This window comes from Ochotona princeps, chromosome 3 (genome assembly GCF_030435755.1).
Source record: "Ochotona princeps isolate mOchPri1 chromosome 3, mOchPri1.hap1, whole genome shotgun sequence".
NCBI classification, from domain to species: Eukaryota; Metazoa; Chordata; class Mammalia; order Lagomorpha; family Ochotonidae; genus Ochotona; species Ochotona princeps.
Window position 1 is genome coordinate 78,438,426 of NC_080834.1, and position 27,010 is coordinate 78,465,435.

The 27,010-nt window shown below is 41.2% G+C and overlaps 1 protein-coding gene across 1 annotated transcript in view; it reads right to left on the reverse strand.

The window, feature by feature from the left end:
- The window catches only part of LOC101530751 (cell surface glycoprotein CD200 receptor 2-like), a 30,761-nt gene extending 11,097 nt beyond the window's left edge, over window positions 1–19,664 (reverse strand). Inside the window, exons 1-2 of the mRNA XM_058661887.1 lie at window positions 19,458–19,664; window positions 5,591–5,656 (exon numbers count right to left, since the gene is read on the reverse strand). Coding sequence (XP_058517870.1) covers window positions 5,591–5,656; window positions 19,458–19,521 — 130 coding nt within the window. The 5' untranslated portion in view covers window positions 19,522–19,664. The remainder of the gene's footprint in view (window positions 1–5,590; window positions 5,657–19,457) is intronic.
- Between the last annotated feature and the right edge of the window lie 7,346 nt (window positions 19,665–27,010).

Sequence of the window (27,010 nt, forward strand, 5' to 3'; positions counted from 1 at the left end):
TCTGTTCTGCTCCATTGATCCTCCTCTCTATCTTTGTGCCAGTACCAGGCTGTTTTGATAACTACCACCCTATATCATGTCCAGAGGTCTGGAACTGTGATTCCCCCTGCTAACTTCCTGTTCTTCAGGATGGTTCTAGCTTTTCATGGTTTTTTGTGTTTCCAGATGAACCTTTGGATCATTGTTTCCAGTTCCATGAAGAATGTTTTGGGCAACTTGATTGGAATTGCATTGAATGTATATATTGCTTTTGGTAGTATAGACATTTTAATGATATTGATTTTACCTATCCAGGAGCATGGGATGTTACTCCATCTTTTGAGGTCTTGTTCAATTTCTTTTTTAAGTAGTTTGTAGTTTTCTTCGACTAGCTCTCCTACATTTTTGGTTAGATTTATTCCTAGATACTTCATACTTTTCTCTGTTATTTTGAATGGTATCTTGCTGGTTAGATCTTTTTCCATCTTGGGGCTGTTCGCATACACTATGGCTGTTGATTTTTGTTCATTAATTTGGTACCCTGCCACTCTAACAAACTCTTGTATAAGTTCTAGCAGTCTCTGTATTGAGTCTCTTGGCTCTTCTATATAAAGAATCATGTCATCTGTGTGTAGTGAAAGCTTGACTTCTTCGTTTCCCATTTGGATTCCTTTGATTTCTTTTTCTTGTCTTATAGCCTCAGCGAGTACCCTAGGACTATGTTGAATAGCAGTGGAGAAAGTGGATATCCTTGTCTTGTTCCAGATCTCAGGGGGAAGGGATCCAGTTTTTCTCCATTCAGTGTGATGCTGGCTTTGGGTTTTTCATATATTGCTTTGATTATGTTGTGTATTGTTCCATCTTGGTTAGGGTTTTTAGCATGAAGTGGTGTTGGATTTTGTCGAAAGCTTTTTCTGCATCTATTGATACTATCATGTGATTCTTGTTTTTCAGTTTTTGGATGTGGTATATCACATTTATGGATTTCCGAATGTTGAACCATCCCTGCATTCCAGGGGTGAATCCTACTTGATCTGGATGAATTATCTGTCTGATGTTTTTTTGAATTCTACTGGCTAGGATTTTGTTGAGAAACTTAGCATCAATGTTTATCAGAGTGATAGGCCTGTAGTTTTCCTTCTCCGTTGGTTCTCTATCTGGTTTTGGGATTAAGGTAATGTTCATAGAATGAATTTGGAAGGGTTGCTTCCTTTTCTATTGTTTTGAAGAGTTTGTAGAGGATTGGGGTTAGTTCTGTTCGGAATGTTTTGTAGAATTCTGTAGTGAAGCCGTCTGGGCCTGGGCTTTTCTTTGTTGGGAGGTCTTTAATCACTGATTCAATCTCTGCTTCGGTTATGGGTTTGTTCAGATCTTTTGTTGCCTCTGGGTTAAGTTTTGATAGGTGGTGGAAGTCTAAGAACTTTTTCCATTTCTTGGTGGTCTTCTGATTTGTTGGAGTAGAGTTTTTTGTAGTAATTTCTAATTATTTTCTTAATGGTTGCAGTGTCTGTTGTTATGTTGCCTTTTTCACCTTTGATGCTGTTAATTCTCGCTTTCTCTTGTTTTTTCTTTGTCAGTTGGGCCAGTGGGGTGTCTATTTTGTTTATCTTCTCAAAAAAACAGCTTTTTGATTCGTTGATTTTGTGTATAGATGTTTGATTTCTATTTGGTTTATCCCCTCCCTTGTTCTGATGATTTCTTGTTTCCTATTGTGTGGGGCCCTTCTGCTGCTGCTTTTCCAATTCCTGGAGGTGTGTGCTTAATTCCTGTATTTGGCGCCTTTCTTGGGCCTTGACATGAGCTCCAGTTGTGATGAGCTTACCCCATAGCACTGCCTTGGCGGTGCCCCACAAGTTTTGGAGTGTTGTATCAGAGTTTTCATTGGTTTCCATAAATTTTTTATCTCGTCTTTGATTTCTTCTCTGACCCATTGTTCGTTTAATAGCATAATGTTCAACCTCCAAGAGTGTCTATATTTCCTTGGGCATTTTGATTTGCTGATTTCCAGTTTCATTCCATGGTAGTCTGAGAGGGTACATGGTATGATTCCAATCTTTTTGAAGTTATTTAGATTCGCTTTGTGTCCTATCATGTGGTTGATCCTGGAGAAGGTGCCATGCACTGCTGAAAAAAATGTATAATCCGTGACCTTAGGATAAAAAGTTCTATAAATGTCTACTAAATCCAGTTGTTCTATTGTTTGTGTGAGCTCTGTTGTTTATTTGTTGAGTTTTTGTTTCATTGATCTTTCTTTTGGTGTTAATGGGGTGTTGAGGTCACCTACAATTATTGTATGTGTATCTATGTATCCCCTTAAGTCTGTAAGTAATTGCTTCACATAGCTAGGTGCATTGGAATTTGGTGCATAGATGTTTGTGATGGTAGTTGCTTCCTGATGGATCATTCCTTTCACCAATATAAAGTGTCTCCTTGTCCCTTTTGATGTTTATAACATTGAAGTCTATATCATCTGAAATTAGGACAGCTACCCCAGCCTTTTTTCTCGTCCATTGGCATGAACTATCTTTTTCCATCCCTTCACTTTCAGTTTCTTAGCATCTTTCTGGTTAGATGTGTCTCTTGTAGGCAACAGATAATTGGGTCCTGTTTGATGATCCATTCAGTTAATCTATGTCTTTTGATTGATGAATTAAGGCCATTTTTGTGAAGAGTTAATATTGAGAGGTTGCAATTTTGCCCTGCCATGCGAATGTGCTTTTGTGGGTGTTGGTATCTTGCTCCTCCTTGTGTGGGCTTTAGTGGGGAGACCTTCCTGTTTGCCATCTTTCTTTATTGTTTGCCTCCTGTTTTTCTGGATTCAGCACATTTCTAAGGAGATTTTGTGGAGCTGGTTTTGTGCTAGCATATTCTTCTAATTTCTTTTTGCTGTGGAAGTATCTGATTTCATTCTCAAATACAAATGAGACCTTTGCTGGGTACATTATTCGTGGTTGACAGTTGTTTTGTTTCAGGGTTTGGGAGATCTTTGTCCATTCTCTCCTTGCTTGTAGGGTCTCTTCAGAGAAGTCAGCAGTGATTCTGATTGGTATTCCCCTACATGTGATCTTTTCTCTGCTTCGTACTTGTCTCAGGATTCTTTCTTCGTCTTGGTTGGAGTGGAACTTGAGCACCATGTGTCTGGGTGAGAATCTCTTTGGATCATGTCCGTTGGGAATTCTCTGTCCATCCTGGATTTGGGCTGGGTTCATGCTCCAAGTGTTTTGGAAGTTTTCCTGTATAATTTCATCGAGCACCCTTTGCATTCCTGACTCTTTTTCCACTCCTTCAGGAAGGCCTATAATCCTGATATTCGATTTTCTTAGGTTGTCCTTCATTTCCTGTATGGTCTTGTTGGCTTTGTTCAGATTTGTCTCCAGCTGTTTCATGAGCTGTGTGCTTTCATTCTGCGTATCTTCAGTTTCAGATATCCTCTCTTCTATTGTATTTATTCTGTTGGTTAAACTCTCAACTTTGTGTTCTGACTCAAGGATTTTGCTTTTGACTTGTTGTGTTTCTGTGACTATGTGGTTGTTTAATCCCTTGAAGTCTTCCCAGTTCTTCTCATCGTCTCTGACAAATTTTACCATATTTTTTTAATTCCTTGTCTGGTAGAATTTCCATGTCTTCATCTTGCATCTCTGAGATAGATATTGGCTTTTGGTCTTTTTTTGGTGGAGAGTTGGCTCTCTCATCTGAATCATTACTTTTTCTGATACTTCTTCCCATTGTTATTGTTTCCTGTTGATTTGGGGGATTTATTCTCTGATTTGTTTATTCACAGTTTCTGGTCTCGGTGCAGTAGTCTGGAGTAGGTGTGAATCTGCTACTGCTATTTGGTTTGCACATGAAAGAGAATTTCTCTGATTACTACTGGGTATGTTTGGCGAGGGTGGGGCGTAGGGTAGCTTTGTTAACCTCTGGATGTATATAACCCTCTATAGCTGGGTTTCTCTAATGCCTGTTGGCTACGGTGTCGTCCCATGTGCGTCTTCAGGGCTAGGGTGTTGTAGCAGCACTTTGTAGTTTCAAGGCTCCGTGTCTCTGGTCTAGGCGGGCTTGGAAGACCCCTAGTGTCACTCAGGCCCGTTGCACATGCCACTGCCTCCAAGGGGTTCCTGACACGGTCTGCTTGTCCCCTATGCTAAGGGGGACTTCAGGTGCCGGTACTACTTAGGAGCTTTCCTTGCCCTGGCGAGAAATCTAGGCACCAGTGCGCTGAGGAGCCTCCAAGAACGTTCCTACTGTGGCGCCACCGGCCCGTGCCGCCTCAGGAAGTGCAGGTGCAGAGCCGTGCTGCCCTGACCTGATGCAAAACCCAGGTGTTTGGGCACTGAGGGGCCTCCAGGTGCTATCCTGCAGAGAGCCTGAGCCAAGCCATGCCCCAGGAGCCAGGCTGCCGGGGTTCTGCCCAGCCCCTATGCTAATTGGAGTGTTAGGTTCTCACACAGTTTAAGTTTGGGAGAATTCCGCCGGGGGGAGGGGCACAAGCCGGATCAGGCTCCGTGTGACTCTCTCAGGAAGCAAGATCTGCGGGACCCTTTACCCTAGCTGCCCCTGCCTCACTGGGATTCTGGGCATCTCCCAGTCACCAGCACTAGTGTAAAGGCGCTTCCAAGCCAGGACCTGCCCGAGGCTTGCTCCGCCTGGAGCCTGAGGCAGTCTCACTGCTCTGGCGCTGGAAATTCCACCGGGGAAGGGACACAAGCGGGATCCGGCTCCTTGTGGCACCGGCTTGGAAGCGAGCCCCTAGTTCACCCTCCAGTAGAGCCTCTGTCCCTCCTACAGACAGTCGCTGCGGCTGGTGGGGATATTCAAACAAGGCCAACTGTCCAGCTCTTTCCGCCTCCTCTGGTTTGGCTGGTTTTCCTGCTTGCGCTTCCCCTGTCTGGGGCAACTCACCACGTTTCGAGCTGGTCGCTGTGTCCTCTGCTTGCTTTCTCTGGATGCTTTCCAAGTTACGTGATTCTTCTTGGTTGCTCGATGTCCAGGAAGCTTCAAGCACCCTTCTCTGCAGTTTTCTGGTCGGCCGCACTCCCCTCAGCTATTCCCTGTCCCTCTATCCCCACATCCTCCTCTATGCCTGCCCTCCTTGGACAGCCATCTTCGATACTGCCTCAAATGTCAAAGTTTTGTCATTGTTGATCTCTCAGAGGAAAATGTGGAGATCACCTGGGTACCAAGTCTTTTCTCGTTGACCACGCCATTTCTTAAGTTGCTGTCTGGTGAGGGGAGCTGACCCGGACGTGCTCTCTCTCCTTTCTCCTCACCCTTTAAAAGCCCAGGTCACCTGGTGGGAACGTGGAAACTCAACTGAGACACTGAGGAAGGCAAATGGGGGAGGGGTTGCGAGTGACAGCGGACAAGCCCGCAGTTGGGTAGGTCTCTCTCTAGCTCTCACTCTCCAAGGGCCCAATTTGGCAAAACTTAAGAGGCCAGGAATAATGTAGCTTCTTTGGAGAAGAACCTGAGACTGAATCACTTAGATGCCTTCTATCACCATACTCAGATCGCCTAATGCTTCAGCTTGCCAGAGTGGCCTTCAGCTAAAGCTTTAACAAAATTCAACGCTCCCTCCCCAAAACATCAGCCACTGCACAAGGAAGTACTTTACCTTCCGGGGGAGGAGTTGAAGCGTCCTGTGTCATGTGCTTTCCGTGCATACATGAATCACTTGAAACTACAAAATGTTTAGAGAACAAAAGAAATCAATGTTATGAACTCTAGTAGCATCGAAGCCACTGTTGCTACTCTGATTTATTCAATGTGACATTCAGTTCAACACAAACAAAAATACCAAAAAATCATAGCAAAAGTATAATTAAAAGTTATGTCACTAGAAAGAAAAAAGACATGTTATCTTAAAGATTATATTCAAAGTCTATTAGTCAGTTTCTCATCATAAGATACCTCTCCTTAGTAATTCTTTTCAGAAAGACAAACCAGGGCTGGTGTTGTGACAGAGCAGGCTAACTCACTTCTGCAACACCTATGAAGGTAGGCATCCCATATGATCATGGATTCAAGTCCCAATGCTGCTCTTCTGATCCACCACTCTGCTAATGAATCTGGGAAACCAGCAAAAGATGGTCCAAGAACATGGTCCCCTACCATCAACGTGGGAGACCCTGATGGAGTTCAGTCAGGTAGCTTTGGGCAAGCCCATCCCTAGTCATTATGGCCATTTGGGGAATGAACAAGTGCGTGAAACAGCTTCTCTTTCTCTCTCTCTTTCTCTCATTCTGCCTTTCCAATAAACAAATAAACCTTCCTTTAAAAAATTAAAAATCCATCTGGGCCCAGTGTGGTGGCCTGGCAGCCAAAGTCCTCGTATTGAACTCCCTGCATGCCATGTGGCCATCAGTTCTAATCCCAGCAGTCCCACTTCCCATCCAGCTCCCTGCTTGTGGCCTGGAAAAGCACTTAGGGACATCCCAGGGCCTTGGGTCCCTGCACCAGCATGGTAGATCCACAAGAGGCTCTGGCTCCTGGCTTCAAATCAGTTCAGCCCCCTCAGTTATGTGGCTGCTTTGGGGCTGAATTAATAGGCAGAGGATTTTCCTCTCTGTCTCTCCTCCTCTCTGTATATCTGACTTTCCAATAAAAATAAAATACATCTTAAAAAAAACAAAAAGCCATCACTGCCTCCACCCCACCCCCATCTCATCTCTCCGCCCTAAGCAGGAGAATGGGGCCAATATAGGTATCCCACATAGGAAGTTCTGATTATATACCCCTCTCCAGATGGCACTTCCTAAATAAGGATATTTAGCCAAGTAGCAGACACCTGATCAAGACGAACAAATAGAACTCCTTCTTGAGAATTTTAGAAACAAGGAGAGACATTTGGCATACCAATAAAGATACATAGGCTTGGAATGCCTATGTCCCATAACAGGATGCCCAATTTGAGTTCTGGCTATGCTGCCAATTCAGCTTCCTGGTAATGAACACCCTGAGAAGCAGCAGATGATGGCTGAAGCACTTAGGACTCTGACACCCACATGACTGAAACGTTCACTTGGAGAGATGGTTAGTCAACAGAAGTATATAGCTGAAAGCAGGCCACAAGGACAATTACGTCCATGATGTTGCCGTTCTAACACGAGCAAAACCAGCTAAGGGAAGCTTTTTTTTTAATGTGTATAAAACTAGCTCTTTCTATACTCTGAAATTCATATCTCTTCACTCTTGTTTTGGTATCGCCTATGCTGCTCAAAGCGTTGCTTGCATTTCAAAGCCAAATAAAACCACATACACTAGATGAAAAAAAAAATAATGTGGTAGAACTTCAATGTAGACTTGAGATGCCATCAAATCCATTCTCTTTCCAACACTCCAACTTGGCAAAGTTTTATAGGCAAACCAAAATGGGATTTCTTTGGGTAACAGCTGCAGGCAGTGTCTTGGTGAAGATCGCTTTTGATCAGGCCTGTTGGGAGTTCTGTGCCCCTCCTGGATCTTGTTTCCCCAATTCTTCCTCTAGATTAGGGAAATTTTCCTTTATTATTTCATTAAATATATTTGTAAAACCAGTTTCTCTTTCTGCACCTTCTGGGACTCCCATAACTCTTATATTAGCCTCTTAATAGTGTCTTTCAATTCTTGAATATTTTTTTTGGCCTGATCCAGCTCTGCTTCCAGCTTTTTGTTTGCTTCCCCCTGATGACAGGAAATATCTTCCAATTCTGAGATTCTTTCTTCTGCTTGCTTCATTCTACTTTGGAGACTCTCCATTGTACTTTTAATTTGCTCTACTGTGTTCTTAATTTCTGATATATCAGCCTTGATTTGCTTTATTGCTGCTGTTGCTTGTGTAAAATATTCTTTAAATTCTTTGAACTCTTGTATATGCATCTCATTGTTGATCAGAAGCTTTAAAATGAGTCTTATGCATTCTGTGACCCCCATTCTCTCGATGTTTTCCTTAGTTAACTCTGAGGTTGGCATAGGGTTTTACTCCTTTGCAGGGGAGTTTTCAGTAATATTCATTGTGGCTTTGTCTCTTCTTTTGCTTTTGGTTATTGTACTTCTGGTTAGCAAAGTCTTCTCTTTGGGGCAGGTTTCTAAGCTGTGTCACCCACAGGTCTGCAATGCGATTTTACTTCTTGCCGTTGGTACACAACTTTTTGCTTGCAGCCACTTGTGCCACAACCTCCAGCGAGTTCCAGGTCTGGGTTCTTATGTTAGATTTCCACTGTGTTCTCCACAGCCCCAGCTCTTGGCTCACCACTCGCCACCTCCTGTGACACCGTACTGAGGCTGCACCATTGTCTTTGTAAACTTTCTCCCACTTCTGGTTGGAGCAGGTCCCAGGACTAGAGAGACACCAGGTGTCCTATTTAGCTAGGTTGTTGGTGGCACTAATCTTGCCAGAACCTGTTGGACGTTAGGTCTGGGTGCCACACGGACCTATTTTGACCACAATCAGCATTATTTTCCTGTGGGACCAGTGCAATTCATGGAACTCAGTGAGTTCTTGCGAGCTCAGCACATGCACAGTTCACTATTATCTCCTACAGTTCTAAAGCTTTTGCCACAGTGTACAAAATGCTGCCTCACATACCACTACTAGAGTTCTTGATCTGCTGACCATCAGGTCTTAGAGCTACCCAGACCTGTCTTGGGTGGAACCTGTAGAATGCCATGTCATTGCAGTTCACTGAGTCAGAAATGAGTTCACTCCCAGCTCGGTGTATGCTCAGTCCTTTCCCTTGCCTTTGCCTCCTTATGCAAAATGGCACCCAATTCAGTTCTAGGGGGCTGACTGGGCTATGAAATCCACGCTGTTCTCACACTGCCCCTCTGGGATCTGCTGCTCTGTCTCTGCTCCTGATCAAATCAAATGGACCAGCAGGATGGACAGTTCTTTGTCTGGGTTCACCTCCCAAGCTCCCAGTGAAAGTCCCTTCCCACCTTGTTGCTGGTGGAGTTCTGGCAGCTGGTGGAGTTCAGATCGCTATTAGCTGAATGCCACTGGAGTATCAGTCACTGCAACACCATTCCATTGTTTTCACTGCTTTCCTGTGTCTGTCAGTCTCCAGGTACCCCTCTGCTGTGGTTCTGTCCTCTCCTATTTCCTTGAATATGTCCTCTCTGCCTCATCCTGATTAAATGTTTTTCCATCCGTTTAAACGCGTCCTTATCCTATTCCGCCATCTTGATTCTCCTCAACAGAAAATTAAAAAGATATAACACCAAATGAAAACACTACTTATCAGAATTTATGAGATAAAGCAGACCGTGATTAAGGGAAATTTATAGGAATAATCCATACATTACTAAAAAAAAAAAACCTAAAATCAATCACCCAAACTTCAATTTTAAGAAATGAGAAAGAGAAGATGATATGAAATCCAAGGATGTAGGAAAAAAAGCTGATATTAATATCATTGAAACAGGAAATCACTAGAGAAAATCAGCAAAACCAAAAACTTGAAAACTTCAAAAAGATAATGAGACTAAATAAAATGAAGAAGAGATGGAAATCCAAGGCCACAGGGATTAATCAGAATAAAGGGAGGACTGCATTTTCAGGAGACTAACTGAGGAAAATGTTTCGCCAAAGAAGTTATGTGAAATCTCCATACAGAAACTTGTCCTTAGCAGAAAGAAGACAGAGCACATCACAGGCCCTACCATAGTTCCCTTGCTAAGAGGATGTCATCTTATTAGAGACAATTTAGGAGAAGGTCTGTGGTCCTGCCATTGCTGCAACTACAGATGGCCACAATATGTTACAACTTTAAATCCAGTCTAGAAAACCAACTGGGGTCTGAGCACCTACTTTGCTCAAACAAGATAACCTGCATTTCTTCTTTCTACCCTCAAAGACCCAAACTCAAGCTGCTACAGTAAAACTACTATTAAATTCTTTTCCCTCCCAGGAGAGCACAAACAGCTTTGGCTCTCCCAGAAGACCCCAGAACCAGCGCCAGGACAGACAACAGGCCTCCTACTGTAATGTGCAGTGGAATTGCTGGGCACAAGCCCTGCAGCCATGCTTGCTTGTTCTGCTCCCTCTGTTTCTTGGGGGTCCATAACAGCAGCAGGTAATACACAAGCCCAGCAGCAGAACTGAGGATGTGCCCTTCTGCATCTCTTAACGCAGGGTACTAGGCGGCCAGTACATAGGCATCAGCAGCATCTTTGCCTGCCCTGTAGGAACTGGAAGCAATTGCATCTGTGTCTGCAGCTCTGTAATTGGGATTGTTGATGCTCCAATCCTGAAGTAACTTATGTTCAGCAGTGGAACCTGGAAGGCCCCATCTACTCTTCTGCTGCAGGATTGGCCACCAGTTCACATGCTCAGCATTAGGTTGAACCTATGAGCCACAGGTAAGGGTCCCACAGCATACTGCAGCTCTGGGCCTGTGATTGGTGGTTCTATAATTCATAGGGATACCTCTGCTCTCTAGTGGGGCCTGAGGAAGACCCAATCTGCGTTGCTCTGCTTCATACCTGCATCTGCTAATTCATAGTAATCATGAAGAAGCAAAAGAGGATGATACTCCAAAGCAACAGTTATTCTCCAGAAACAGATCCTGGTTTGCCGGAAGTCTATTGAATTCAAATCATGATAGTAAGGAAATTTTATAAGATGAAAAAGAATACAGAGGGATATCCCAAAGAAATTATTAAAACAATGCATGATATTAATAGGAAGTTCAACAGAGAAAAACTATTTAAAAGAACTTCTCAGAAATTTTAGAACAGAAAACTTCAGTCAATGAAAGAAAAAGAATTGAGAACTTCAGCAACAGAATAATCAAGTGGAAGAATTTATGATCTTGAGAAAAATAATTTTGAAATAATTCTGGCAGTCAAAAATAAAGAAAAAGGAATTTAAAAGGATGATAAAGACAATGAGACATACAGGCTATTATTTACAAAACAAATATTCACATTATAGGTAAACCTAAAGGTGCAATAAAAAATAATGTATTCACAATATATTTAATAAAATAATAGCTGAAGAGCCCCTGTGTCTTGAAACAGATATAGACATCCAAACTCAGGAAGCTCAAACTAACTCAATCAGATTCAATCAAAAATATCTTCTCCAAGGCATAGCATAGCCAACTTGTCAAAATTCAAGTATAAGGATAAAATACTAAAGACATTGAGGAAAGAAAAAACATCAATCACATATAAAGGAGAACCCATTAGACTTACAGCAGACTTCACAATGGAAAATCTACAAGCCAGAATAGCAATGGGATAATAAATTCATGATCTTGAAATAAAAAACTTTCAACCAGGAAATACATATCCAGTAAAACTCTTCTTTAGAAGTAGAAAAGAAACAAATTATTTCCTAAACAAAAGCAGAAATAATCTAATGCTATCAGATCAGTCCTATAAGAAACCCTAAAGGGAGTCCTGTCTTAGAAGCAGAAGACCAGAAAAACCAACATGAAAATACATAGCAGTACAAATTCACTAACAGAGCAGATACATAGAAAAATAAGACAATCTCACTTCGTCATGACAGAAAGCTACCAAAGCACAGAGACAAACAAGGTGAGGTAGAAAGAAACAATCAGTAAACAATCAGCAAAATTATCTGAGTTAACTCTTCTCCGCGTTAACCCAGACTGCAAATAGATTAAATTTTTTCAATGTTGACCAAATGGATTTTTAAAAAGCAAAGCACAATTATATTCTGCTTACATTACCTCACACATAAAAATATACAAAGACTGACATGGAAGGGCTGCAAAAAGATATACCATGAAAATTGAAAACAAAAATAGGATAGAGTGGCTATGCTCAGTTAAAGCAGCTGTACAAAAGGACAAAGAATGATACAATAGTTTAATAGGAGGCTAATTCACTAAATAAAAATACAAAAATAGCAGCATTGTTATACACCAATAATAATTTTGCTAAAAGAAACATCAATTATGATACCTATTAAAAATTAAATACTTAGGAATACATTAATCAAAGACTGAAAATCTCTATAATAAAAACTATATAATAATGAGAAATCATCAAAAACAGCAAAGATAGTTCTTATTCATAAATATCATTATAATGTCCACCCTACCTAAAGCGATTTACCAACTCAACTCAACCCCTGTAAAAATGCCAGTGATATTCTTCCCGGGATTAGAAGAAATAAAACTATCTTGGGGACCCAGCATTTTGGCACAGTGACTTAAATTGCCACGTCAGATACCAGCATTGGATATCGGAATGTTATTCAAGTCCCAGCTGCTCCACTTTGATCCATTTTCCTCTAAGTAAGTGGCTGCAAACATGATGGCTGTGAATTACTCTAGGAAGGGAGTTTGGGGATGTGTGGGAAAGGGGAGAGCTGAAGAAGTGCATTACAGGTGAGGAACCACTTCTCGGGCACTTCTATGGGAGGACTGGGATACTGCAACCACAGGTAAATGAGGGGGTTAAGACTGAGTGGTCTGGAGGGAGGAAGCCAAAGAGCATGTCTGGGTCAGACAAGGACATGCACCCACCTGGGAGACCTGCACTGAGCTGTCTGGCATCACTCACAGCACACAAAAATACGGATAGGCCACGGGACCTACCAGTGAGTGTCTAGGCAAGGGGTGGGCCATGTTAGACTGAACCATGACACTGATCAGCACATGAGAGAACCAGGCCTGCAAGCAGATTCTGTGGGGGAATTTATGGGCTCATCCCTGTGGGACTGCAATATGCACTGGTTTACACAAGAGCTGGAGATGGTGACGGGCCAAGTAGGTAGGACCATGAAGCTCACCAACTCTTATGGGAACTGGTGGAATCAGGCCAGTCTGGTCCAGGTTGCAGCACCCACAGGTGCACCCAAGAATTGGGTGTGAGATTGAGCCTGGATGCAGCATCCACCAGAATGCAGAAAGGCAAGATTAGGGGATGTACTATGCTAGGTAGGGCCCTAATCCGCACTGACGTGCATGATATCTGGGTCTCAGAGGGACTTGGAGGAACTAAGGGAAATTGGGGAAGTCACCTACAAGGCTGTAGCTCCTTCTTGTGAGCACAACAGTTGGAGGGTGGGTGTGGGCCAGACTACACAAGACTGCTCCACTTGTCCACAGGTGTGTGGGCTGCTCTGAGGCCAAGTCATAGCACACACTGATATGGATAGAAATTAGGACAGGGTGTAGAACACACCTGATTAGGCTGCCATACTCACCTGTTTGCATGAGAGATGAGCATGTGGGTGGACTGGGCAGCAAAAGTTGGGACTCAGGGCAAGCCAGGCCAGGCTGCAGCATCAAATGGCAAAACCACTGTACCTGCAAGTGAATGCTGGAACAGGAGCTGGGTCAAATCATGCTAGGCCAAGAACCCATGGTGCATGTGTGATCTGTGATTGGATGGTAATCTGGTAGAGGAGCTTGGGGAATTCCTCTGTCCAGACACAGTCCCTGCGGGTAAGTACGAGAGTCGAGGCTATGAGCAGCCCAGAACAGTGCAAGTTACAGTACCTGTCAGCATACATGTGGCTCATGTCTGGGGGTTGGCCAGGCTGGACCATCCCACAGCACCCACTGGCAGATGTGAGAGCCACAACAGGGTATAGGACAGGTCAGGCTGCACCACAACACCAGTCAGTTCACATTATGTCTAGGACTGGGGACTGTCCAGGCTGGGCTAGGCTGCAGCACCTGCCAGCATGAGCTGGAACTGGGGGAAGGCCAGGCCAAGACAGACTGCAGCACCTGCCAGCAAATGCTGAGGTGAAGCAGGCCATGCCAGACTGAGCCACAGCACTCACTAACACAGTCAAGACCTCAGGCTGGGGATGAGCCTGATAGGGAGGTTGCAGAGGCTCCTTTGATGGGCAACTGTACTCACTGGTGAGCATGAGAGTTGGGACTGAGGGCAAACCAAACTGGGCAAGGCTACAAAGCCCATCAACCTCCATGTGAACTGGGCATGGTGGGGAGCCAGACTTTGCTAAGCCATTGCATCTGCTGGTACATTCATGAGCCAGATTGGTTGGGCTTTGCCATAGCCTCAGCTGCAAGTGCTGGGACTGCATGCAAGTCCTGTCAAACTGGACCTAGTGCCACCCAGAAAATGCAAGATCCAGGACTGGGAATTGGCCTAATAGGGAAACTGTGGGCACTCCTCTGATGGGCTGCAACTCCCACTAGTGAGCATAAGAACCAAGGCTTGATGAGGCCTGACTGGACAGGTAGCAGCACCACTGGCATACATGTCGTCTGGATAGCAATGTCGGTAAAGCTGAGCTAAGCTGTAGCACTCATGTGTGTGAATAAGAGGCAAACGGGATGTGGGACAGACCAGACCAGTCTGATGCACATACCAGCATGCACAAAAACCGGAGCTCGAGGCAGGTGTGGTGGTTGTTAAGGGGGCTGCCCCAACCATGCTATAATTTCCACTGGTGTGCTTGAGGGTCAAGTGTGTGGTGGGCAGGGTGAGACCGGGCCACAGCATCCGTTGGTTTGCATATGAGATGGGGCTGGGGACAGAACTGACCAGGCAACTGCAGCCACACTGTACGCCAATACAGGTGACAGACTGGGCCAGACCCTGCACTGGCTGGCACACAGGAGTCAAGTCTGGGGTCACCTCAGGTGAGGTTTCTTGGGGGACCCCACTCCCCCAACTAGACCACTGGAATCAAAACTCTGACTACAGAGAACATCACAGGATCTGTGATCTGACCTTGGAATGTATTTATCTGGTTTGAGCCTCCTCAGTTGCTGATGCCTGTGCAGTGGACAGCATGACTAGATGCATATTAGGGAAATGACAGCTGGCTTGCTGAGGCCTGCAGAGAATGTTGAGTACCACATCAGAGGAAGGCAGGCAGAACAAACTGAACGACTCTCCTGGCTAAGCTTTGACAGCAAGTATCTGAGTGAGTGGAGACTCTAAGGTGGACTATGTCACCAGTGAATATTCAAAAGATTTGCTAAACCTTGGAGCAACAAAACCATTTAAACAATACCCTCGGAACATTATCCACATTAGGGTTTCTAGGATGACATCAAGTGGCCATCCCTTGGCTCCTAGGATCGTTCCCTGCGCCTTCCTTCAATCTCCACTCCACATATGTGGGGAAAAATGAAAGCAGTTGTCTCATCCACTTTACCCCACACTTCAACCTTCCTGGTCCTACTCAGAGGTCCAGAAGGGTATACATTCTTCTCAAATATGTGAACAATACCAAAAACATAGTAATACTAATAATTTAATTTTAAAAAACACCATGGCACTAGCAGAAAAAAAATACACATCAGTGGAACAAAATAGCTAGTCAAGAAATTAATCTGCATGCACAAACCCGATGAATTTTTACACAGGTGCCAAGAATATATGAGAAAGAAAACAATTCCTAAATAAATAATTCTGACAAAGCTTGATATTCAAATAAAACAGAAAGAAATTATATCTCTGGCTCTCACCACATACAAAACCTACTCAAGATGGATCAAATACCTAATTGTAAGATGGAAATTATGATATTGCTAGAAGAAAACATAGGAAGAAAAATTTTACCAGTTCTCTGCAATGTCTTTCAAAACACATAAGCAAAAGGAATCCTTCCTAACTAATTTGTGAGAAATATCAAAACCAGAAAAATATATTGCCCCCAAAAAACAAACAAAAAAATAAGTGCCAATATCTTATATGAAAATACCTGGGAAAAGCCAGACCAAAATATTAACAGATCAAATTCAAGAAATTATAAAAACAATTATATTCCACCACCAAGTGGCACTAATCCCAGTTGTACAAATAGTCCACATGAAAAGTACTCTAAACATAAAAAAAGATGCCATGGCAGTTAAGATCCTACATCTAGGCTGAAGGGTCTAAGTTAGAATCTTGGCCTCTGACCAGTTCCATGCTAATGCACACCCTGGCATGCAGAAAGCAATGGCTTAAGTATCCAAGTCTCTGTCACTTTGGATACTAGACTGAGTTTCTGACACCCTGTCTCACTCATACTCAAAAGCACATAATCAGAGGCTCCCACAGTGAAGCTAAAACCAACAGAATAAACAAGCAGCTATACCATTACAGTAGCAGGCATTAGGAACAACAGATAAGATGATGTCTGGGTGCTGGCATTGTGTCATAGTGGACAGAGCCACTGCCTGTACCACCAGTATCCCATGTAGATTCTAGTTCAAATTCCACTATTAAACTTTAGATCCATGCCTGTGACATCAGTAAAATATGGCACAAGTGATTAGGCACCTTCCACTAAGATGGGAGATCTGGATGAAGACCCTGACTCCTGGATTTAGCTATTTGGTCCCTCTCTCTCTCTTTCTCTCGCTCTCTGTCTCTCTCTCTCTCTCTCTCTGTCTCTCTCTCTTTATGTCCCTCTGTCTCTTTCTCTCTCTGTTTCTTTCTCCCTACATGCTTCTATCTTTCAAATAAATATGTATGTGATTTTAAAGTAGTATCAGTTCATGCACCTTCTATTAGTGACCCTGTCTTACTCCTAGAAGAGAAGAATAAGACCACACAGAATGTGAGTGGCTACAGTTCCTGCTGTGACTTCTCACCTACACAAAAGACCAACCACAGCGTCTTCAAGAATGTAGGGGCTACCTCCACAAAGTTGTGTGGTGTGATTCAACACTGTGGGAGAAGTTTAAAGGCATAAAAGAGGATCTTTTTAAAAGTAAGACAAGAATAATAAACTCACGCACACACACACACACACACACAAACTAGGCAAGATTGGGTAAGAGAACAGAGGGTCAGTTCACTCACTGATTCTCCACTTATTCAGAAAACTACAACAGCAAGTGAAATTTTGAGAATAAGTGAAAAGGAGAAAGATTCAACAATATCAAACACTGACATCATTTTATTTCCAGGGAATTATCTCTCCATCCCAGCAAAAATGAATTTAGAATACAATTTAGTTACAGAGCAACTCAAAAGCAACTCAAAAATCTTAGTTTTAAATGACTTCCTAGGATCTACATTTAAGTCCAAAGAGTTTCCAAACAGTGGTATTTGCATAAATACCATTTTCTTTGCTACTACTCCTTGCATTTTTAGCGTGATTGACTATATGGTGGACCATCAAGAAAGTCTCAAAAAAAAAATTTTAAATCTGGATAAAAGCTATCCGATTATCAAGAATTGTCACAGGTTTTTTGTTTTTGTTGGTTAATAAAATTCATTCTTATTGGAAGCTGTTAATGATATGAATAATATTGGTCCTGATTCTACACATTGTGCAGTAAAGCAAAGTGCGTACTGGTAATTTTACTTTTAAATACAAGTGTGTCTTCTTAAATATGTACCACTGTATTTGCAATGATGATTTTCAACACAAAATACAAATAAAGAGTGAAGTTTTATCTCATTTGTGTAATATGCTTTCTCTCATAATTTGGTTATTTCACTACACATTTCTAATCTTGCACTCCATCCTTCCTTCACTACTTTTCCAATGACTTTACTTGAACTGCTTTGAGAAAGAACTATCTTTGCTTCTCACCACAAATCCTTAAACTTACCTTGGTCATCTTTGCACTTTCCCTGTTAAAATGAAAGACAGTGTCCCTCTTTCTATTAAATGATCCAATCCCAAAAGGTTAAATACCACATGTTTGCCTTAATTTAAGATGATATGATGTTATGTATAACATGTTATGTTATGTATGTTATATGTTGTGTATAAACTAAAATTGAAATGTCAATGAGGTGGTCACAGAAGGTGGTTAAGAACTCGCATTTACTTTTAACATATTGGTTACTCATTACTATGTCAATTAATTCCATAATGATGTAAATCTTTGCTGATGGTATGTTGGAGCTTTTAATTGATCGGGATGATACTCTGCTGGCTCTGTCTTCAAACCAGAGAGGGTATACCTAAGAAGCTGTTGAACTTGACTGGACAATAAGATGCTGGACTCTATGTTTGGTATATGTTTGCAATGGGGGAATCTCAACTGAACTTGAACTGTGGTTATGCAACAAGGTGGAGGAATCCACCATGGTGGGAGGGTTTGGGGAGGGGTGGGGAGAATCCAAGTACCTATGAAACTGTGTCACATAATACAATGTAATTAATGAATTAAAAATAATAAATAAATAAATATTTTAAATCAAATACATAAATTTAAAAGCTAAAAAAAAAAGTCCCATTTGGTCAGTTGTACTCAAGGGTCCTATATTTCTTCTTCTCAAATAATTTTTTTCATTAGGTTAATAAGATACAATTTTAAAGAAGATAAAAACTTAGCAATAGACTCCTTCTTTGGGTGTCACTGACCTCGAAGTTCATGGACACAACAGGTAGAATGATTGTTCTTTGTAGAATATTTATAGAACTTCCACACTTTTCAAAAATTCAACTCAACATGAATTAAGGAACTGGACGGTGACTCTATTTTCTGATTGGCTGTTTTTATACAATTGAGATTTGTATGGAAAAGGAAATGTAATAAGAATGAAAACACTAATAACTCAAAGTGAAAGTTGTTCAAGATTTTTCTTACCATAGTCAATCAGATGAATTTTCTCTTTTAAACAGGCAATAAGGTTAGTTACAGTAAGGGATTTTGATTATACTTTTTAATTGCAGCTTTGTGTTGTTATTTGTTTCCTGCCCAAGCTTTATTATAGCTAAATATTTCTCCAGCTTTTTTTTTTCATGAGTCAGAAAGCACCTGTTCAGTTTCTGTTAAGTTCATCCTAGATGTTCCCACCTCGCTCCTTAATTCCTTTCAGCTTTTTCTTGCTCCTCTTTTATGTAAAAGTAAAATTTCTTCTTTCTTAACTAGACACAATTTAGAAATGTGGACATCAATGTTTCTCAGAATGTTGTGCAGCTTCTTTAAAATCATTGCAAGCAAGGAAATGACAGGTTCAACATTTGCTTTTGGCTACCCAAACCTACTTTGATATAGCAAATTCACTCATATTTTGTCTCTTTACCCTTTTGGAAACTAGAAATTATTGCCTTAAATTTATTTGCCATTTCTATATTTTTATAATTCTTGATTCTCATGCTTGCAATCAACTTGTACCATAAATGTCTTGCATCTATTTACAATTTTAAATGCCAAGATAAAAGCATAGAATTTCCCTCTTAATCCCCATTACTTAAAACACTAGCATTTAGAGCAATACCAAATTGTAATGGAGACTGCAATTAACTACACCTTAACAAATACTAAAGTCTCCCAAAATAGGAACTCAAATGAGGCAATAAAAATACAAGTCACACAATGAAAAAAAAAATCTTTAACTTATGGTCAAATCCCAGAAGTTCAGTTTTACTCCATCCCTGGTCCCTACGACTCCCAACTTGGCCATCAGCTAGTCAGTGCAGCATTGGGATAAGGCAAAGTGGTATTTTGCTGATAAAGCACAAATATATTATTGCTACTAAGACAAATTAAAAAACATGCTATTAGGGAACCAAGCATATCCATGTCACTATGGAAAGACAGGTTTATTTGTTGATTTTTTTTAAAAAGCCACAACCTCAGACTTACCAATCCCTATAGTAATAATGGAGATCAGTAACCTCGAAGCTGAAATCTTTTGGAAAGGCCTCATCTGGCGTGGTATTTCAGAAATCGTCGCAATTTAGTCAACGGACTCAGCAACTCTCTCTTGGTCAGTTTTGCTCACCATCAGTTCAAAGAGATTGAACATCACTTTTCTTTGTAATCTTGTATCTTTCTCTGCATCTCCATTCTACATGTTTTGGTTGGCTAGTCATTGACAGGAAATGTCAGTGAGTTTTACTGAGTGATAAAGAAGAGAAACAAACACCAACACTTACTACTTATTGGCTTTCCCACAGCAGAGGACTAGATAAACTACACAGCAAATGTTACAAAAAGTGGTATTTTGGAAGCATAAATCATTGTTTCTCAGGCTTTTGGCTAAGATCTAGTGTGGAAGCATAAATCACATATGATAAAATGCACAAAATTTAAGTGAACAGATTAATGATTTCTAAATATATGTGGGTATTTATGTATATATATACATGTATATATGTGGGTATACAAATATGTGTACATGTGTATATATACATGCACACATGTATGTATGTTTATATACATACATACATACATTCACATAATCACTTCCTAAGCCATGGTATACATAATTTTCATTTCTCAAAGTTTACTTCCAGTTCTTTCTTTACAAATATCACTCCCATAGAGAAAAACATTACTTTGACTTCTAACAAAATTTACTGATTTGACCATATTTGGGACAAAAGTGAAACTTTGTGCATACTTCATTTTAAAGATTATATTAGCTTTCACTAATTTACCATAATTTATCTATTTCTCTGCAGCTCTTGTATTGTTCCAGTTTGAAGTTACCTTAAATAACACTTCTGTGAATATTTTTTGTCTGCATATGCATTCATTTTCTGGGGGTCTATACCCAGAATGAAAGTGATGGGTCATAGGAAATAAGACTATTTTTATTATTTATTTTTATTGGAAAGGCAGCTCAGATCTGCAGAGAGGAGACACAGAGAGAAAGCTGTTCCATCCTTAAGTTCACTTCTCAGATGGCCACAATGGCCATAGCTGAGCTGATCAGGAGCCAGGAGCTTCTTCTAGGTATTCCACACGGATGCAGGGTCCCAAAGCTTTGGGCTTTCCCAAGCCGGAAGCAGGGGGTTGGATGAAAAGTTAAGCAGCCAGGGCAGGAACCGATGCACAAACGGGATCCTGATGCTTGCAAGTTTGAGGATCTAGGCATTGACACATTGCATCAGGCCCAGAAATATGACTTTAACAAATATTTTCTGTCTTGTAGCCTACTGTCCAAATTCACATGGTGAAATTTTGTTCCCCAGTGTCTCAGAATATGACTTTATTTGGAAATGAGGTCATTACAGATGTAACTAAACAGAATAATAATAACTGGAGTTGTGAGGACTGACAATTACCAGAATTCCTTGTAAACTGTCTAATTTTGAGTCACAGCACATAATCTGGAGCATACTTATATTTGGAGCTGTTCCTAGTTTTCTAACACTTGGCCCTGACACATTAGAGGTAGTTACAGAAGCAGCTAGGTATGGACTTAAAGCAATTGCTCAAAATGGGAACTTACTAGCCTCTTGTAAGGACCTCAAAACTGAGTCTAAGCATCATTTTTTATACTTTATATTGTTATTATTATTTTCTATGATTCAATTGTGAAGGTATAGAGATTCTTCCTCACCCCTCCCCTTCCTCTCTCTGCATTTTCCTCTCTCAAAATTTCTTGCATAGTTTTACAGCAGTATAGTACTTTAGTAATGTTAAACTTGTAACTGTTTCTAAAATTAAAGACTATATTAAAATCAACATACTAACTTTCACACTAGTTTTAAGTTTATTTGAGTGGCCCAAATTTTAGAGGAAACTTTTATCAAATATTGTTTACATTGCCTTAAATAGTATGGAAAACATTTTTAGTATGAGAGTAAAACAATTTGGAATATAAGGAGTTTCTACTGGTTGGTCCATACACAAGTTTCTCATTTGATGGCATTAGCCAACAAAACAGATCTGGGATTTCCAGGATCTCTAATAGTATCTTAAAATATTTTATGAGTTGTATTTTTATAACAGTAATTCAAGGTGGCAGTGCCAATGCTTAGAAGATATGAACTGAGAATTCAATTAAATATCCATATAGGTTAGTTGTATTTTCTGACAACCAAGAGGAAGGGGTTGTTGTGGTTATGGTCAGAGATGTGGTACAGGAAGTTACAGAAAGCTGGAGGGAGTAATAGAAGAAGGCATAAGAGTGGAAGTTTCTCTCTCCAGAAGACCTAGGAGTGAACCTGTATGGGTTCCCTAAGGAAATTAATAAGCTCCATTAATATTTAGAATGGCGCAGAATGTAAGGACTATAAGAATGTGTATTTTGGAAGAAAGCAAATAGCATGCCAAGATCATGGGCTAAGAAAACAAATCCAAATGGATACAAGGATTTCCACTGTCAAAGCATGTGTTAGAAACTTAATCCCCAGTGGAACAGTACTGGGAGGTAGGACCTAGTGGAAAAATTTATCTCCTGGTGACTCCACCCTTATAAGGGAATTAGTACCAGCCACAGGACTTGAAGCTGTGCATTCAACCTCTTGGTCCCTCCTGCCCTGTCTTTGTCTTTGCACTATAAGATAACACAACAAAAAGGTCCTCAAAGGATAAAAATCATCATCTTCAGCTTACCAGCCTCAGGAATCATCATTCACTCTTTTGCATGAATTTCCCAGTTTCGTATATTCTAACAACAAAACATACTAAGACATTGGGGCCAATTTGTCAGCACCTCAAAAGTCCATGGATATTGTTGGACAAGGGTCTCAGAGTCCCAAATGAAGCCATTTCTGGAGCAGAGGGAGAAGTCATCTCCCATGTTAAAGTTTTGGGCTGGAAAAGGGGCAGACATCTGAAAACTGGAATATGTTTTTTCAGGGAACACCCACTCTGGTTAATATGGATCCTGATTTTGTTACTATGTGATACTATAACAAGGCTGGGAAGTTTGTGGAATTTGAAGGCAATGTTAAGCTTGAGAGTTTGTCTTGAAAATACCTTCGAAGCCAAGGGTGTACATTGGAGTACAGCTAACAAAGATTATGTGAGTATCCAATAAAGTTCTTGTAATGCATCAAAGCATTAAAATGGACTAGAGTAACTAAAACCTCAGTTAAAGATGGTCAAATCTAAAATCCAAACTGTTCTAGGTAATGCATGATGAATAAGCTTCCCTCCAAGCAGGTTCAAACCATATGGCCTGCCTGATCTGGCTGTCGGTAGCTAATAGACCACCAGTTGTTTGTTGTTTAAGATACATGCAGCTGAGATTGGAGCTCCAGTGTGTAGACTGCCCTCCAGATTAGCCAATTACTATGGGCTTTTTGCCTTGGTTGTCAGATTGATTTGACAAGTAAGCCAATGAGGTTTTCAGGCTAGATTTTGCAATACTCAAACTGAATGGCATGTAGGCTTCAGTAGTTTTCTTAAAATGTGATTTAATTGGAAGATTAGGACATGGCACTGCAAACCTATACAAAGCACCCAAATCAGTAGAAAAAAAGAGACCGTCAACAAAAGGGTGCGAAGCTGCTCTTGAAAGGGTTTTGCTGTCTGATCTTGATTTTCTTAGAATGTTTTACTACTAACAAGGCATTGTCTAGTTTTATGATTATGAGATAGGGCATTGTTTTCATCATTATATACAAAAGTAATTTATTCACTATGCAGAGTTTTTAGTCTCCTGTCTGTGAAAATGACCCTGGGGAATTGATTTCAATTTCTGAGAGGGTGTTAGAAAGAAAATTCAGACTAACTGTGATATGAATATTGAAGATCTTTAAGAGGTTGAAGTACATAAGCTACAGCACCCATGGCTGGGCATGAGAGTTGAATGGGATGTAGGACAAGATGGGCTCAACCACAGCACACTCCGACACACACACAAAGGAGGGACTGGTGGGGGGTTATTAGGGTCACCCCAAACCAGATCCCAGCACTCACAGGTGTGCATGAGGACAGGGATTGTAGTGGACTGGGCTGAGATAGGCCATAGCACCTGTCACGTTTGCATGAGAGATGAGGTTGGGGGTGAAACTGACTAGCAGCTGCAATCACTGGTATGTGTGTTGGTTAATGTAGGTGACAGATCAAACCTGACCTGGAGCACACAGGAATTAGGTCTGAGGTCCCCTCGGGCAAGGTTTCTTTGAGGACTCCCTATCCCACAAGACCACTAGACTCAAAACTCCAACCACAAGGAAAATTGCAAGATATCTAGTCTGAACGTAGAGTTCACATGCCAGAACTTGGCTTTGTCAGTTGCTGAAGGCTGTGCAGTAGATGGCAAACTCAGATGCATATGGGAGACATTACAGCTCATTGAGGCCTGCAGAGGATATTAAGTACCACATCAGAAGATGGAGGGCAGAACAAATTGGACAACATACCCAGCCAAGCTTTGACACCAAGTATTTGGGCCAGTGGACACACTAGCATGGACTATGTCTACCAGTGGACCTTGGAAGGATTTTCTCAACCTGGGGTAATGAAATCAGAAACATCTCAGAAGTATGAAAGACACTTAAGCAGTAACTTTGGAACATTCTCAGTATCAGGGACCCTAGGATGACATCAAGTGGCCATCTCCCATCCCTGGGTACTGATGCAGTTAGGCTGCTATTACTGGGAGCAGCCATCTCCCCTTCTCTGGCTCCTTCCTCCAAAGAATGGAAGAAAAAAAAAATAGAAGTAATTGTCTCATCCACTTTTCCCATTCCTTGACCCTTCCCACCCTAATCAGTGGTCCACTTAGGCATACATCCTTCTCAACTACGTAAACATCATCAAAAACAAAATAAATTTCTTTTAGAAACTGGTGTGAGACATAAGATTGTCAAAGGGTTCTGAGCTCCTCCCACATTATGACAAAAGACTGATGGCAGGGAAGATCACTACTGCTTCAGAGTGATATTTAAGAAGGCCCTGGTTTGGCTGCACCCCCAATTAAAGGAACTCATTGGCACAAACAGCAGCTGCATTTGTAGGTTCACAGGCACAGGACTTGTGACAGCCTCTGTTTTCTGGAGAATCGAGTATGGGGTCAATAGCTTTTTCTATACTGAAGCCAAGCAAGAGGTTTTTTGCATTAAAAATCCATAGACAACTCTGCATGTTTCTATCTCCTTTGCTTTCTGTGGTGATGAGGAATGCACAAAGGAACAAGTACTTGCCCCTCATGGTCAGGGGCCACAGGACATATATGCTTTTGTGTCAGTGCCAAAAACAGGCATGCAGGCATAGAAATCTACATGTAGCCATACATCCACAAGCAGATGCCTGCATGTCCCCCATCCATGCACGAGCAGCTGCACGTGTACACACCCATCCAAGGTAACTACATCTAGGAAGTTGCTTGCATGAGTTTAGACAAAGGAAGTCCAGAATCACATCATTACATAATAAGCTCATGGGAAGCTAGCCAAGCAGGTGAGCCTTTCAGTTATCATGACACCAGTTACCATAGAGACAGATGGGAGAAGGGATAAGGAGGAAAGAACAAAAGACATGGGAACTTGATATCACCACCACTTTCCTATTACATCTCCTTAATAGGCCAGCATTTGTCCCAGCAGCTGAAGTCCCTGCTTGGGATACCCAGATCCCATTTCAAAGGATTTGGTTCAAGTCCTGTCTATTCCACTTCTAATCTAGCTTCGCACTAATCACATCTTGAGAGGCACCAGAGGATAGCTTAAGTACTTGAGTTGCTACCGCCCACATGGGAGACCTAGATGAAGTTTTGTGATCTGGTTCCAGGATGGCCCAGCCTGGCTATTGTTGGCATTTGAGAAGTGACTCAGCATATTCAAGACCTTTTATCTCCCTCTCTCAGCCTTCCACGTAAAATGAAAAACTAAATAAAAATGTTTAAGAAGACATATAATCTCTCTACCCCAACCCTGCTAATTTTTTTTAAGTTATTCTGCTTCCTTTAATTCCATTGTTTTCCCACTATTTATTATTTCTACCTCCATACTAACTTTTATGTTTTCCTTTTTCTGCTAACTTTGGATTTATTTTGCTCTCCTTTTCTAGCTCCTTAAGGTATATAGTTAGGCCACTGATTTGATGTTTTTTTTATTTTTTAATGTAAACATTGAAGGTGAAAAGCAGGCTTGCACAAAGATTTGCCTGAAAAATAAGCTCACACATTGGTCACGCAGGGAATGGCTTGCATAGCCATGGAGAGATGAGCTAACTGAGGCAAGAGAGGCAAGGCCAGTGCCAACAACACCATGATAAACTGTCAACTAAACAAATAGAAAGTGCTGGCAACTGCGTCATAATGTTTTGACAGCTCAAGGCTAACACTGAGTCTCCGCTTCTGTATCTCCTGCTTGCTTGCTTGCTCTCACACCCTCTAAAAACTGAAAATTCCAGCCTCTGCCATTCAAGAGAGATCTCCGCTGCTGCCCTCTAGAGAAAGGTCACAAGGGGCTGTCGAGTCTCTTGTGGTCTTATTTCCATAACAACATCTACAGATATAAACTTTTCTCTGAAATTGAGCACTGTTGACTCTGTACCTTAAAAGCTTTGAAATGGCATGCTCTCATTTTTTGCTCATTTAAATGTATTTTCTAGTTTCCTTAAATGTTATTTACTTATTAGTTTCTTAATTTTCACATATTTGCAAATTTCCCAGTTTCCATCTGCTACAATTAGGGAAAATACTATTTAAATCTTTTTTATTTTATTTTGTATTAATATAAGGAGAAGAGATTCCATGCATCCCATGGGCACAGCTGCAAGAAGACAATCTCTTCCCTCACTCTCCTGCTTCCCCATCTCCTCCCTCCCGTCCCTCTTGCCTATGGTATTGCCAGTCATAATTTTAATCCACTGAATATTCACAGATTTAATTCACCATTAATAATAATATTCAACATGTAAAAAGTCTACATGACCACATTTCCCCTGGAACATACACATGAGCTAAAACCAATAATCGGGTCCCAAAATGGCAATTTCATTCTATCCTTTATTGCGTTTTCTCTATTAGCTGCCACATATCAGAGAAAAGATACCATATTTGTCTCCTTGAGACAGGTTTATTTTGATAAACACAATGGTTGTAAAAGACAGGATTTCATCCCTTTTCAATGCTGAATAGTATCCCATTGTAGATATACCACATTTTCCTTATCCAGTCATACATTAATGGACATCTGAGTTGTTTCTTTGTCTTAGCTATTATGAATTGAGCTGCAATAACCATGGGGGCACAAGTAACTCTCTCATATGCTGATTTCATTTCATTTGGGTAAATTCCCAGGAATAGAATACCTGGGTCATACAAGATTATATCTATTTTCAGATTTCTGAGGAATCTTCATACTGTCATTCATAATAATTACACTTTCCTAAGTTCTTATCAGGAGTAAATTAGGGCACCCTTTCACTACACACTCTCCAATACTTACTATTTTATGGTTTTGGAATGACAGCTGCTCTAACTGGTGTGAGATGAAATCTCATTGTGG